This window comes from Dicentrarchus labrax, unplaced genomic scaffold, assembly GCF_905237075.1.
Source record: "Dicentrarchus labrax unplaced genomic scaffold, dlabrax2021, whole genome shotgun sequence".
NCBI lineage: Eukaryota > Metazoa > Chordata > Actinopteri > Moronidae > Dicentrarchus > Dicentrarchus labrax.
In genome coordinates this window covers 1,856,834-1,871,180 of record NW_026136716.1, presented here as the reverse complement: position 1 = coordinate 1,871,180, position 14,347 = coordinate 1,856,834, and the positions used below count along the sequence as shown (strand labels likewise).

General features: G+C 38.1%; 1 protein-coding gene across 3 annotated transcripts; it reads left to right on the top strand.

Moving 5' to 3' along the window:
- The first annotated feature begins 1,918 nt into the window (after positions 1-1,918).
- On the top strand, positions 1,919-13,499 carry dusp27 (dual specificity phosphatase 27). Of its 3 annotated transcripts, none has more exons than XM_051427851.1 (6): positions 1,919-2,024; positions 3,809-3,954; positions 5,044-5,162; positions 6,850-7,081; positions 7,914-8,131; positions 10,153-13,499. In XM_051427851.1, the coding sequence occupies exons 2-6, from the start codon at positions 3,833-3,835 to the stop codon at positions 12,951-12,953; spliced, it is 3,492 nt and encodes a 1,163-aa protein (XP_051283811.1). In that variant the 5' UTR covers positions 1,919-2,024; positions 3,809-3,832; the 3' UTR covers positions 12,954-13,499. The 3 variants fall into 3 exon arrangements, with proteins under 3 accessions (XP_051283811.1, XP_051283809.1, XP_051283810.1); XM_051427849.1 differs by having other exon boundaries at positions 5,044-5,171; XM_051427850.1 differs by having other exon boundaries at positions 1,965-2,020; positions 5,044-5,171.
- Positions 13,500-14,347: the final 848 nt, after the last annotated feature.

Here is a 14,347-nt window from a genome sequence, read left to right as displayed (position 1 = left end):
AAAGAAAAGAATATATATTTACAGTGATTTATCTTTTCTGTTTAATAGCTTCGCAGAATTTCCCTGGTTTCAAGAAATGCCAAATTGTATTGTTTGTTTTTTTGCACTATATTTGTCGCTGTGTATTTACCACAATATGACCAGATGAGAAAACGACTAAAAGTCATGTTTAGGTAGTGTAAGAATCTGTATTCTTGCTAGTTAGCTTATGGCTAACTGCCCCCCTGTGTGGAAGGCTATTAAAAAAAATAGCTAAAATAATAAATCTTGTTTTTATTCAGGCTTATCATTTTTTTATGTTAAAACATGGCTTGCTAGCATTAATAGCATTTTCTATCTGGCCTAAATGTTTTTTCACTCCTCCTCCTTTGAGTTTTTAGTTTTGGTTAATTATGATAAACTTGGGGGCTATTTATATTTTTTTCTAATCTGAAGAATTGTGCTGTTAAAGACTTGTTTCTATTATAGTGAATAAAGTCAATTCATATTCCCTTCTTTTTGTTTCACGCAGTAAAAAGTGCCTAAGTGGCTAAAGTGGGTGTTAGTAATGGATTTGGAAATAAAGCTAAGTATATGTTTCAGTCAATTAAATGTATCATTAGTGCCTGGAAATGTAGTGCAGGGGAAAAACATGCATGGAAGTCAGTGAATTAAATATTAAACTCAGTCAGAGGATTTTTCTGGTGCACCACGGTGGTTAAAATGCTGCTTCAGAGGCTTTCCTTTTTCTTGGTGTTTACATGGTCACATCTTATTGCAGATGTGTAATAGCTCTTAACAGTATATACAGCTCATATTCAAACCTCACTGGACTTCATTTTATATGCCTTTCATTACAAATAAACAACACAACATGTGACCTCATGGTGGCCACCCTGTGACTTAAATTAGCTGCATTCTTCGGTTATAAATAACTGCGTCGATTGTCAGCTGACTTTAGATAAACACACAAGCAGCGTTCAAGCTCAAAAGACAAAGTGAGAGATTGAGAGAATATACATATGGTCAGCACACACAGCACAGCAGAGCTTCAACTCCTGAGATATCTGTATTTATCTGTAAATTAATACAATAATGTATTTAAATCACAACATGCATAGAAACTGCAGCCCCTGTGAATTCAAGCAGCATAGATTTTATTAGTTATATTTATTATTTTATATCAAAGTAAATAAAAACTCCAACCAAAGTCAGTCACCATTCTCTTTAAGTATCGGTTTATAATCATAATATTAATAATACACTAATAAACTACAACATTGTCACATAAATAAACATTTCCATACAATAAACATCAAAGATCAGTTGTAAACTGCTCACTTTAAAGATTTTATAGTTTGCAGATCACCAGAGAAGACAAATCTCAAATCCACTTAATAAGTATCAATATTTGCTTTAAAAGTCCCCAAATGAAGATATTTGAGCTCCAAAACATTACACTGCTGTGGCACATTAGTAAAGCATTGAACTATCTGCAGGTGGCATTAGAAATCAATAAACTGTATTATTTACAAATCATTCATATACATTTAAAAACTTAAGCCTTAATCACTTGTTCTTAAATGTGCACTTCACAGATCATTAAATTATTTGTGTTACTTTCTGCCTTTTAACCCATTATTTGAAAAACGAAGCATTAATTTGCTAGAAACAAATGCTGAAAGTGATAATATCAAAAGCTGTGAGCAAAACAAACTCATATTTGGAAGATAACGTTCTGGATCAAGTAGCTTTAGTAATTTTAAGTAACACTGACTTCATTTTGTCATTTTCATTTGTTTGTTGTTCTTCATCAAGCGTGTGTAAAATGTAATTAAAATGTTTTGATGTAATCCATTTCAACAACAGATTTAATTACAGTTTTACTTGAGTAAATGTACTCCATTACCTGCAGCTGATGGTGTCGGGTGTCTCTACAGGCCTGGTTAGGGGGAGGTGGGTGAGAGACTCTCTCTAACTTTAGTGTCATTCTGGCGGCCATCAGCTTCAGACCCTCAGAGAGACACTGTGAGCGACCGCTGTAGGTAAGAAAACACACACACACACACACACACACACACACACACACACACAGAGTTTCATATAAAGCTGGAGACCTGTTTTCTGGTTCAGGGAGTTTCTTCACTTCTGATGAGTGTTGATGTTTTTGTGTTTTTAAAGCTTGAAGCTGTTCGGCCTTCCAGCGTGCTGCTGATCTCAGGCCTGACAGGCTGTGAGGCAGCTGTCGCTCTGGTTAAAAATAGATCAGCTGGAAAGCCTCAGATCACACACACACACAACCACACACACACACACACACTCACATTATACGTACACATTTACAGAAACATTGATTTGTAGATTTCTGATTTTGGTAAAAACATGACTCGGTTCTCGCATTAAACAGTTCCTCAGTGGCTCCCAACCTTTGTTTCAGACGTACCGTCAGATGAACTCTAGCAGCCCGGTTCATTTGCAGCCTAGTCATATTCCAAATGTGTTCATTGATCTTAACCTGGATGTTATTTAACTCTATATATGCAGGTGGATATTATTAGAATATGTTTTCATACAGTTGAACTGTCACAGGCAGTGACACAAGCTATATGTTTCATCCATTTATAGTTATTTTGTTCCAACTGTTTATCCATTAAACTGTTTATCCATTTATCCATTACTTTAATCTATTCTGAGCATTTATCCACCGTTAGATGATTTTTCTCATCATTAACACGTTTTTTGTTGTTGATAATTTCACGTTTTGCTGTTAAGAGTTTATTATTATTATTATTATTATTATTATTATTATTATTGGCTTACCGTATACCTTTAAAACTAATGACATTCCCATCAGCCTCAGCTGTAAGTGCTAAAATAAGACTATGAACATGGTAAACATTATATCTGCTTAAAACAGCATCTTAGCATTGTCCTTGTGAAGCCTTGATTAAAAGGTTTCCCTGGTTATATACATCCTCAGTCATCCTATAGACCATTCGTGTGTATGTGGAAGTCACATCTCTTATAAAAATGTCCCTTTATCATAAGAATCCAAAGTCATTGATCATATATCACCTTCAGATCCTGAAAACTCGCACATGTCCCATCTTTAAGTGTGATTCATTGAGCAGTGACACATTTCTCTGTCTGCTGGTTGAACCTTAGGTCATTCATCTCTGTTTGAGTTTTGAGTCATATGTGAACCAGCTTAGCACTTTTCTTTCCCTCCTCAAGTGTCGCATTCCTTCAATCAATAAAGAATAACAGCACTCAATAAAAACACAAACTGAGAAAACACTGTTTCATCAATTTGCAGTGAAGAAGAACTGCAGGCAGGATCAGGAAAAGATGAAAACTCGAAATAAGAAAAGCATATACAAAATAATAAAACTGAGTCATAGACAAAGTAATAATTTCACACTTTTTCTTGGACAATCTTTTTTTCTCCTCCACATTTCCTCCTCCCCTGTATGTCATTTAACTTTAACATTATTGTCTGCTATATTCTCCCCAGTTACAAGAGTGCAAATCATAAAATATCAAACCATAAAAATATAAATATACTGTAACTGTTGTTAAATCACATCATGTTTACATGCAACTTCAATCATGTGGTTCTACATGAATATAGCACAGCTGTGATTAATTCCAGTTGATCGCATTGAGTTCAGTCTAACTTACAAACCCGGTTTAGAGATGTTGAATTCATTAATAAGAATATAGTGCATTGTAAACATTCTAATCAAAATACTACAACATGTGTCTCAGTAGCAACATCTGCTAAATAACTACAAAGATAACATAAATGAACATGGTTTTTTTTTCTCAGCGGGAAGGAAGGATCTTGGCTGCCATGGCGTCGGCCAATGAGAGCGGGGAGCGTGATGATCAGACAGTTCCTGGCGGTGAGGGAGAGGAGGAGGAGAGGACGGTCCAAGGAATTCAGTCTCATTACCTCCGCTGTCCATCCCCCAGGTACCTGAACACGCTTCCAACACAACAGATTTATATTTATTTACAAAGAAATTAAGAGATTTTAACAAGTAAAGCTCATCTAGGCTGCTGTATCACAGTAGTTCTTCACCTTTTCCTGAACAGATTATGACTATCATTGAGTAAACAGGCTATATTTTATGGATATTTCATTTGATATTCAATGTGTAACAATAACAGTAGAGAACAGCTCATAAACTGAACAATGAACCCAAACAGTGAACACAATAACTGCAGGAAGTTTGTGTTAAACAAGTGATCTGGATGTATTCTGAGCAGATTGTTCTTTAAATATTACATTAGAGAGTTTTCCTGATGTTTTTGGGCAGTTTTTACACAATTCTCTGTCTGTATTATGTTTTTATCTATTTCATAAGCCATACAGACTTTGTTTTAACTTTTCTCATGTTGTTTATCAGAGAGTAAATGATCTTTGAATAAAACGTAAATTTATCTTACATAATGATTTAAACTTTAAAAATAACAATTTCATCTAGTTTTCTTCACAGAAATAAATGAGGCTTACTTATATATTTATTAAAAGAAGTTTGTTTTTCACCCCTTCAAATCAAGAAGGCCTTGCAGCTCCCTGTGAAAGCTTTGGCGACCACTAGTGTGGAGCCGGGACCAGCTTTGATTTTAAAGGGTTTTTCACTCAAATGTATTTAAATATTCATTAAATCTGTTTCAGAAATATTTTTGTTTTATTGTGTCTGTACCCTTCTCCCTTAATTGCTTTCCACATTATTGTAGGTGTGGCCTATTTAACATAAACTGACATACATTGTTCTTTGATGCAAGTCCAAATAAATAAATCAACATTTTCTGTCATTAAATTTCAAAAAGCTCAGATTTTGTAGCCTTGTAACACACAGTTATTTTCTGTTAAAGCAAAAAATATGTATACAATTGAAAGGATGCAAAAACTATTAAATTACCTTCTGCACTCTTCTAAAAGAGTTTTTAGAACATAAATGCAGAAAAATAGAAGTTTTTTGCATTGATTTGTGATGAGGATGTTTTATTGTATATCAAACTGCTGATATGTCCACTTTCTCCTCTCTCTGTCAGTTTCTCCATGGCATCAGAGTCCAGGTTCTCCATGATCTCAGGCTCTGACGCTGCGAGCATCTTCATGGAGCCCATCCACCTCTCATCAGCCATCGCTGCGAAGAAGATCATCAACGAGGGTGAGACAGGTGAAGAGGAATGACAGCGCTGCAAAGAAAAAAAAAACAGCCTACATTGCTTGTAGTTAGAAAATCGGCTTCTTTTAAAGGTTGTACGTATAATATTCACTTTCCACTGGATGTCGCACTAGCATCTCAGATATTTGCCTTTGTGTGGTAATTCTGAACAAGCAGCTGTTCTCAGTTAATTTAATTCAGCTGTATTTTATAGATAGTTATATAATCAAACCATACAGTGAGATACACTCAAATGGTCTATGCAGTTGTAAAATGCCATTAAGGTCACTGTCACTTAATGAGTACCATATCTGCTTACTTGTGGGTCCTGCTATATATTATACTAATATAAGACTTAAGTCCGTTTATTTTGTGCTCACAAGGTTTCCGAACAGCAGTACTGGTTGTGTTTTTTAGGTCTTTGTGTGTTCTTACTTATACAGAAAATATAGGAGGAGGGGGAAGTAGGGGTTAAATTAACATGAATTTCCTATAGCCTCCTAACAGTTTAGCGCCATGGCTTTACAAGACAGTCTATAATTGTCAAAATTATGACTTAAATCATAAAGCAAGTCAACACGATTATGAATTTGGGTTCAATATCCAACCCAGACTGGACTGCTATCGGACTGATGTTGTGCAGCTTGAACCAATTTAAAATGTAGCACGTCAAATAAGTTATTACTCCAGAGCTGCAACCTTTATTTTAATTATCAATTAATTTTGAAATTTGTAAAATGTCAAATAATAATGTTAAATGTCCATCAGAGCTGTTGTCAAGCTGCTTGTTTGTCTCATTGTCTTTTATGTTTTTAATTTACACTGAAGTGAAAAAAAAGAATCATTTCAATTAATAGACTGAAAAACACTTATTTATTTTCTCCCCCGTTGGATAAAATAGGAAAACTGAGGCATTATTTTGTTCAGGATAAAGCAGAAGAGAACAGATTTATTCACTCCTCATCCAAATGTAGCATTTTAAGTAATGATCTCTAAGTCGACATTCACCAGCTCTAATTTGGTCAAATACTCTTCAATAACAGTGAATCCACGTTTCATTCCCTCAGCTTATTACCGGACACAATCTCGATGGAGGAGCAGAGTCGCACTGATTGAGGAAATTAAGATCATATCACGCATCACAGTATCAGATTTCTCCTCTGACATTACATTACATTAATGGGGGTTTAATGGACAATGCATGTTTCATCAGCAGAGAGGACGATGGTCCCAGATGAATATGGCTGCATTAATGAAGTGTTTGTTTTGAACTGTGAGTAGCTTCAAGAACATGAGTTTTAATATGCATGTCTATATATATATATATATATATATATATATATATATATATATATATAATTGTGAAATAATTGCAGAAAAATAACTACTTTGATGTTTTTCTACCCCACAAATCCTAGCGAGTTCAGTTTTTGGCTCAGTATTTCTAAAACGGTGATTATACACTAATGTAAACATACCTATGAATATTATGCTCAATTTCTGCCAATAGCTCTGCCTAAATGTTACACACTGGACCTTTAAAACTGCAACCACACTGAGAGTTGGACCAATGATCAGTTGGCTACTTGGTTTTCATCTTATAATTTAATTCTTGAGTTATATCCCTTCAAAATTTAAAGGTGAATTCTTCAATGTCATTATTATTACAAACTGTGTCTTCCCTCTGCAGAGCTCCCACCTCGCAGCGTGCGTGCCGAGTCCATCCCGGAGTCCATGCTGGAAACCGCAGAGCAGTTGATGGTGGAAGACCTCTACAACCGTGTCAGGGACATGATTGATGACCGTAGCCCCTACAACACCCCCTGTGTGCTGGACATCCAGAGGGCCATGGTGCAGGACCGTATGGAGGCTCCCATTAACCCTGTGGACGAGGTGTGGCCCAACATCTTCATAGCCGAGAAGTGAGTCCCTGCAAGCCGGGAAACAATACTTGTAGTTGAAATATTCAAAGCAAACAACATCAGTGTCTAATGACCATGGTTTTTAGAAGGATTTATTTCAACAAAATAGAATTTATTTTGAAATTGTACAATACTGATTAATGTATTCAGTATTTTAACCGGACAGCCACAAAAGTTCAGGGTCATCTGCAAAGAAAATAAACCAAAAACCAAAAACCAGTGGGTGGAAATGGAAACAGGGACATTTCAGGTAAAGGTGCATTGTTCAGCATTTCTGTTACACACAATTAGGCTACATTTCCCATGAGTCTGGGTACTTCCTGTCACAAAGAGGATTTTCTTAATAGTGACCTAATGCTGAAACAACTGCAACTAAATTATCCCAGATATATGATCATTACCGTCATTCAAGCCAAAGCCTAGCTGATGTCCCATTGGTGTGACAAACAATCACAAATTGTTCCAGAACTTGCAACCATATAACATGGTCTTCATCTGCTCATTTGTCATGGAAAGATAGATGGTTAAACACTCCAATTATTGAAGTGAACATCGACAGCTCCATAACAACTGAGCAGACTCTATTAGCTGATGATGAAGGTTAGGTTTGAAAGCCTCAGCACAAGCTACTTAAGTGGATTGTGGATTACTTGCTGTAATGTCCATTTTATGCAGGAAATACAGCAGCATAGGCTGACAAGATGGTCTTGAAGTGTTATTTTCTAAAGGTGTATTTAATTTGGGCTGTACATTTTGTTTGACTCCCAAAAGCAACTGATAAGTTTGAGTGCATAATTTTATATATGAGACGAGACTGGCTTATCTTTTTCAGATCTGTTGCGGTCAACAAGGCTCGTCTGAAGCGAATGGGCATCACCCACATCCTTAACACCGCCCACGGCACAGGGGTCTACACCGGCGAGTCTTTCTATGGTGGCATGAACATCCAGTACATGGGCATCGAGGTGGACGACTTCCCTGACGCCGACATCTCGGTGCACTTTCGGCCCACCGCCGAATTCTTGGACGAGGCTCTGCTGACACACAAGGGTGAGAAATGTTTTTGTGTTCTTCTGAGAGTTTCTGTCTCTATTATATTTCTTTATATTTAATCTCTTTGAAAGATTGATAATTATATGAAAAAGACCAGTGTTGGTGGTGAAAGCAAATCAATCTGTCCATGCTTTAAATTTCTTCAGAGACTTTGTTTTGGATTTGGAATCCATAGCTCTCCTATTATTGGCAGACTCAAGACTAGTAGCCACTGCTACAAAGTGTTTTCACAGAAATGCAACAGCACATAAATAAATGAGCTGTTGAAGAGATGAAAATAAATTAAATGAAAAATGTATTAATTAGCCTGGTTAAGACTAGAAAAAAAATCACTATAAATTCAGTTCTTTGTTGTAAGTACATTTCCATTTTTCCTTCAAACTGCATGTTACAGAAGCCCCGAAAAGCATGTGATTAAAAAAATGGTTTTCAGGTTAAAATAATTTCACCTGTATGGTGCCCCTAAAGGGACATGGGGGAGTACTAAAAGAGTACTTCTGGGCAAAACCCAGGGGTCAAAAGAGCTCCGCACACCTGTGAAGTTTGTGTGTTTTCACAGGTTAAAAACAAAAATGTTTTCACAAGTAGAAAAATTGTAAACTTAGAAAATGATGAAGAAATGACAAACTTGAAAATTGTAATGAGAGAAAAAAAATCAAATATAATATGGCTTTCACTGAAATCATTTCCAAGAAAATGTGTTTTTTGAAGCACTAATGTAATACAACAAAACAAACAAAAACAGTACTTAAGTAATAAAAGTTTCTGGTGGAGGATCCATTTTTTAATATACTTTATTGAAGTTGTTTTAATTTATGCAAATCAAAATACACTTTTTTGTCTGTTGAATTTTTTCTTCTCATTGTTTCTTATCTGCAGTTCACAGGGTTTTTTAATGTATTGGTTTATTTTATTGTGTTAACAGGGAGAATACACACAAAACACAAACACATACATTTCAGCACACATAGCCAAAAACAATGAATGAATTTGTCCCTGAGCGGGGTCGATGTTGATGCAGTAAAAGCAGCCCACCAGAAAGCGTCTCCACACTTCCACAACATATCAGTTTCTGAGAAAAGCTTTACAATGGACAATACTGATTACATCTGTGTTCCTGGAAGACAAGATCATGTAAGAGTCACAGTGTTGACTGGCTCTCATTCATCCTTACTGCAGCTGAGTCATAAAGTGTTGCCTGAAGACGTCAGCAGCAACAACTGTAGCTCTCGTTGACTTGTGTAATGAACAACTTGAAGCTGATTTTTATTTGTGAGTAGCACAAATTGTTTCCCTAACATGAAAGAGGAACCCTTCCCTAACATGATCTACCCTAACTCTAAGCCCTAAGTTAATAAACAGTGTTGCTATTGATATGTGGAATATTTTACGTTCGCGACAAGAGCCCGACCAATAAATCCATCCACAATTTTAGTTTAATGTATTTGATCTTGCTAAATGAGGATTACAAATAAAACTACAAATATGTTAACATATTATATATATATATATATATATATATATATATATATATATATATATATATAATTAATTTACTTTAACTTTATCACTTTTTTAAATTGTGGATGTCTGTATTCGGAAAGAAAAAAACATCTAATATCAGGATCTCATCATGCATACAAATTTTATGAGGATGAATGTGTAGAGCCTGTATTATTAATAATGACTTTTAATGGGGTTTTGGTTGCACCACCAAATTTTGAATTATAATACAAAAAAATAAGCACTAGAAAATTAAGCATTTCCTGTAATTCTTTTGTTTCAATGTCAGCCAGTGACGTTCATGCATGTAGTGCACACATACATTCCTTTATTAGTTACAACTTAAAATGTGATGGTAGTAAGTGGAGGTAAAATGAAAGGTTCAAAAACACTGGAATCATGGCGGAGAAGTGAATGAAAATTGTTCAACATACTAAATATTTGTTTGTGTATTTCTGTAAAATATTAAATATAAATATGTGTCAGGTTTTAGTCACTGTTTTGTTTTCTTGCAGGAAAGGTTCTTGTGGTTTCCATGATGGGCGTTAGTCGCTCTGCCGTCCTGGTGGCATCCTACCTGATGATCTTCCAGCACATGACCATCATGGAAGCCCTGACCTCCATGAGGAAAAAGCGTGCCATCAACCCCAATGAAGGCTTCCTGAAGCAGCTGCGAGAGCTCAATGAGAACCTGATGGAGGAGCGCGACGATGACGATGAAACGCTCAGCCAGTGCTCTGTTATTGATACACGCGCACGTGCCCGCATCTTTGGTGACAACAGGGATGATGATGATGATGATGACACTGATAAAGAAGAAGAGCAGAGTATGATTGAAGTGAAAGCACACTCCATCATGTTGGAAGAGGAGGAAGATGGAGAAAGTGTGATGAGCAGCGTCGCCTCCTCAGCAGCTGCTGCAGCGCTCAGGAGTGGACTGATTGGAGCGCGGAACGGGCTGGACAACAAGGGATCGGCTCCCACTCAAGAAGAGATTGCTTTACTTGACCAGGAGGGCAAAGAAGATGGTGAGCATGAGGATGGTCTTGACAGCATGATCCGCGAGTGGCAGCGGAGGAACGAGAAATATCAGAGCGAAGACTGGTGGGAGGCGCAGCTGAACAGCGACAATGAGGATGTGGAATCCGCCACCCAGGGCCGACCAAGGCAGACGCAGGACGGTGTAGACGCTGATGTGGAGAGTGTCACCAGCGAGGATGTACGAGCTTTAAAAGAGCGGTTGAAACGTTGCCATAGACGTCCACCCTCAGACGCGATGTCCACCTCAAGCTGCACAAGTTACTCTGATCTTTGGAAACAGCGGTTGAGGGAAATCGAGGAACAAGCTGCTGCTCGCTACCGCAAGAAAGACGACGACGAAGCTAGTGATACCAGCGCTACTGAAGCTGGTGAAGGAGGAAAGAAGAAGATTGATGACGAAGTGGAGAGCATCCTCTCTGACACCAGCTCTATGTACAACTTTTGCCAGAAGAACAAGGAGAAGATGACGCCTCTGGAGCGTTGGCGCGTGAAAAGGATCCAGTTTGGCTGGAACAAGAAAGATCGAGAGGATGGAGAGAAAAGTTCTGTAGGAGATGGAGAGAAAGGTGACGGCGAGGGAGAGGCCAAGACTCCATCCTTCCAAGATGTCAACCTGACAGCGTATCAGTCATGGAAGATGAGGCAGCAGAAGCGTTACGGGGAGGAAAACCCAGATGAGATTTTGGAGCTGAGTCGAGGTGAGGACTCTGCAACGGTCAAACGGAGGCAAAGGCGTGAGGAGATCCTGGAGCGTTCAAAGAAAAATTTAGAAGAGAGTCAGTCCATGTGCAGCTGGGAGACTGAGAGCTGCATCAGCGGAGGTACGATACCTCTCTCGGCCTTCTGGGCTGGAGCTGGAGTCACCGGTCCGCAGAGCGTCGCCAATGATGACAACATGTCCATGCTCAGTGGCAGGTCGTCTGTCATATCTTCAGTTTCACAGGCTCGCAGTACAAGATCAGCACAATCTGCAGTCCCAGTTAATCCCATGACACCAGTTCCTCCCATCCTTCCAGTTCCCACTGTCCAGGGACCTGGAGGTGAACCAATGGTAAATCTGGCCAGCATCCAAAACTGGATCGCCAATGTCGTCTCTGAAACAATCAAACAGAAGCAAAGCGAGATGAGTCTTCCTCCTCCATCACGCGCTGGATCGGAACTTAGCTTTGGCGGTGCAACAAGTATGATTTCAGGCCGTGGCGTGGACGATGACAAGGCATCCTTGTTGAGCGGAGCTTCCTATTCCAGTGCACTGTCTCAGGGTCGTGGCAGAGCGGCGTCAGTCCTCTCAGGTGGCGCGTCGAGCAGCTTCTCTGGCCTCAGTGGAAGAGGCTCTGCTCTGGGATCCTCCCTTGGCTCCACCCTGGGCTCCAAGAAAAACAAGATCACTACCACCAGTGTCCCTCTTTTCAGCCTCTTCCAAGACCAAGTCAACATGGGCAAACTGGATGCCATGGATAAGGAAATCAAGTCCGAGATGAGGGACAAGATGGCTACCTATGAAAAGAAGAAGATCCTGGAGGACAACAAGCGCAGCACCCTGTACAAGAAAAAGAAACCAAAGGAGGACGAAGACGAGGAGGAGGAGAGAAAGAAGAAAGTAGAGGAGTTTCTTGAAGAAACAAAGAAAAAGGAGAAACCTACAAGGAGTTATGGCCTCTCTGGGTGCCTAAATCTCAACCCTGCTCTGGAGAAAGAAAAGAACACCAGCATCGACGACTGGCTGAAAAGCGTCAGGCCTCCTCCAAAGAAACCAGCCTCCGCAGCAGAAGCCGGTCCCTCAGAGGATCCCTATGACGATCTTGATGCCTCCGCTTCCGAATACGACTTCTCAAGCCGCAGGGCCTCATATGCTGTCGAGGAAGAAGATGAAGAAACATATGGCATTTCGTCCAGATACAGATCAAGGTTACATGAGGATCTATCAAGCGAAGATGCAGAATATTCCTGCAATGGGTTGACGCAATCCCACAGCCGGGCGGGGAGGTCGTACGGCGCTTACGATGAGAGCAACGAGGCGACCGACAGCTACAGCGACCTCTCCTCAAAGAGAAAGTTCACTCATCATTCACGATATGAAAGCAGCGAGACAGAAGGGAGGAGGAGTAGGAGGGAGGAAGCCGCCAAGGAAGAGGAGGATGACATTGCCACTTTCATTGCCCAAACCAGGCAGAGGATTAGAGCTCGGGCCGCTGCCGAGGCCGAAGACGACGAGGTGCTCGAAGCTTGGAGAGCACAGCAGGAAGCAAAATCACAGAGCAGAAGTGAATCTTAGAAGAAACTACTGATGCAGAGAAATAAGAAGTGCCAAATTCAGTGCTGCTGCTAGTTCAAACATGGGTCCTTTTGACTAATTTTGGACTTTAAATTTGTCTAAGATAAATTATCAAATAAATTATTATATGAGGCTTATCTTGAAAAACATGTAAAATCTTTTAGACACAAGTGTTGTGAGGTAGATTAAGGTATGGTTAATCTAAGGTTATGCAATATTGTTCAATAAACACTTTTTTAATTTGTAGATGTATTTGGGAAAGTATCAATATCAGGAAGAAGAAAAAGCACTTTGCCTACTCGTCATGCAGCAAAATGTTTTGGGGATGAATGTTTTGAGCCTGTATTATTAATAATGACTTTAAATGGGGTTTATAAGGATTTAAAGGTTTTGGTTGCACCACCGTTGAATGTAAAACTGATTGTAAAACACATTTAAGGCATATTTTCATAAAAGATGATGTGAAACTCTTGAAAAAGGGAATCAAATCCCATTTTTACTGTTACGTTATTTTATTATTGCAATAAATGTTCTGATAAATGATGACTCATGTTTTTTATATTTAATACCTCCTAACACACCGTAACACTAAATCACAACATACAAACTGGATTAAATAATATTTGAGCGAGTGCTGACTGAAACGACTATATATATATATATATATATATATATATATATATATAGAACTTAATAGTTCTGTAAATAGTTATCTTACTCTTTGGATCAACAACATTGTTCTGAAGCTCACCTCTGCTCAAATATAGCAACTTCTGATCAACCCATAATCAATTTCAGGCTTAAATTAACAGCATTCAGTTAACCCGTTACCCGCTCCAGGTACAAATTTGAATACAGATTATTTTGTTGATTGAAAAGATACAGTTGGTGTAATAATAATAATAATAATAATAATAATAATAATAATAATAATAATAATAATAATAATAATAATAAATACAACATATTCATTACATTATATTTTATTACAATTTATGTTTATTTAAAATAATATGATAAGGAGCTTGAACTGATCTTCCTTGTTTTTACATGGAGGCCAGGTTGGATTTAACCATGGCTTCATACATATAAGTATTTTTCATTGCTTACTCTAAAATCTTTAATATTTTTTACATGCAACAGACAGATGAAGGTTCAGCGTCTGTTTTTAGGGCAGTCTGCTTTTTCATTTTGGAGAATTTAAATCACAAATCTATTTTTCAAGAAGAATATTTCCTGGAATAATAAATACGATTTGGTCAGATTATTGTGTATTAAGTATTTTTGATGCAGTAGGCTGTAAACTTATTACCCTACTGAAATCCAATCCAAGGATACTACAATGAAACGTTATACCACCATCTAGTGGATAAGGGCGGTAGTGCTTTGAGGGG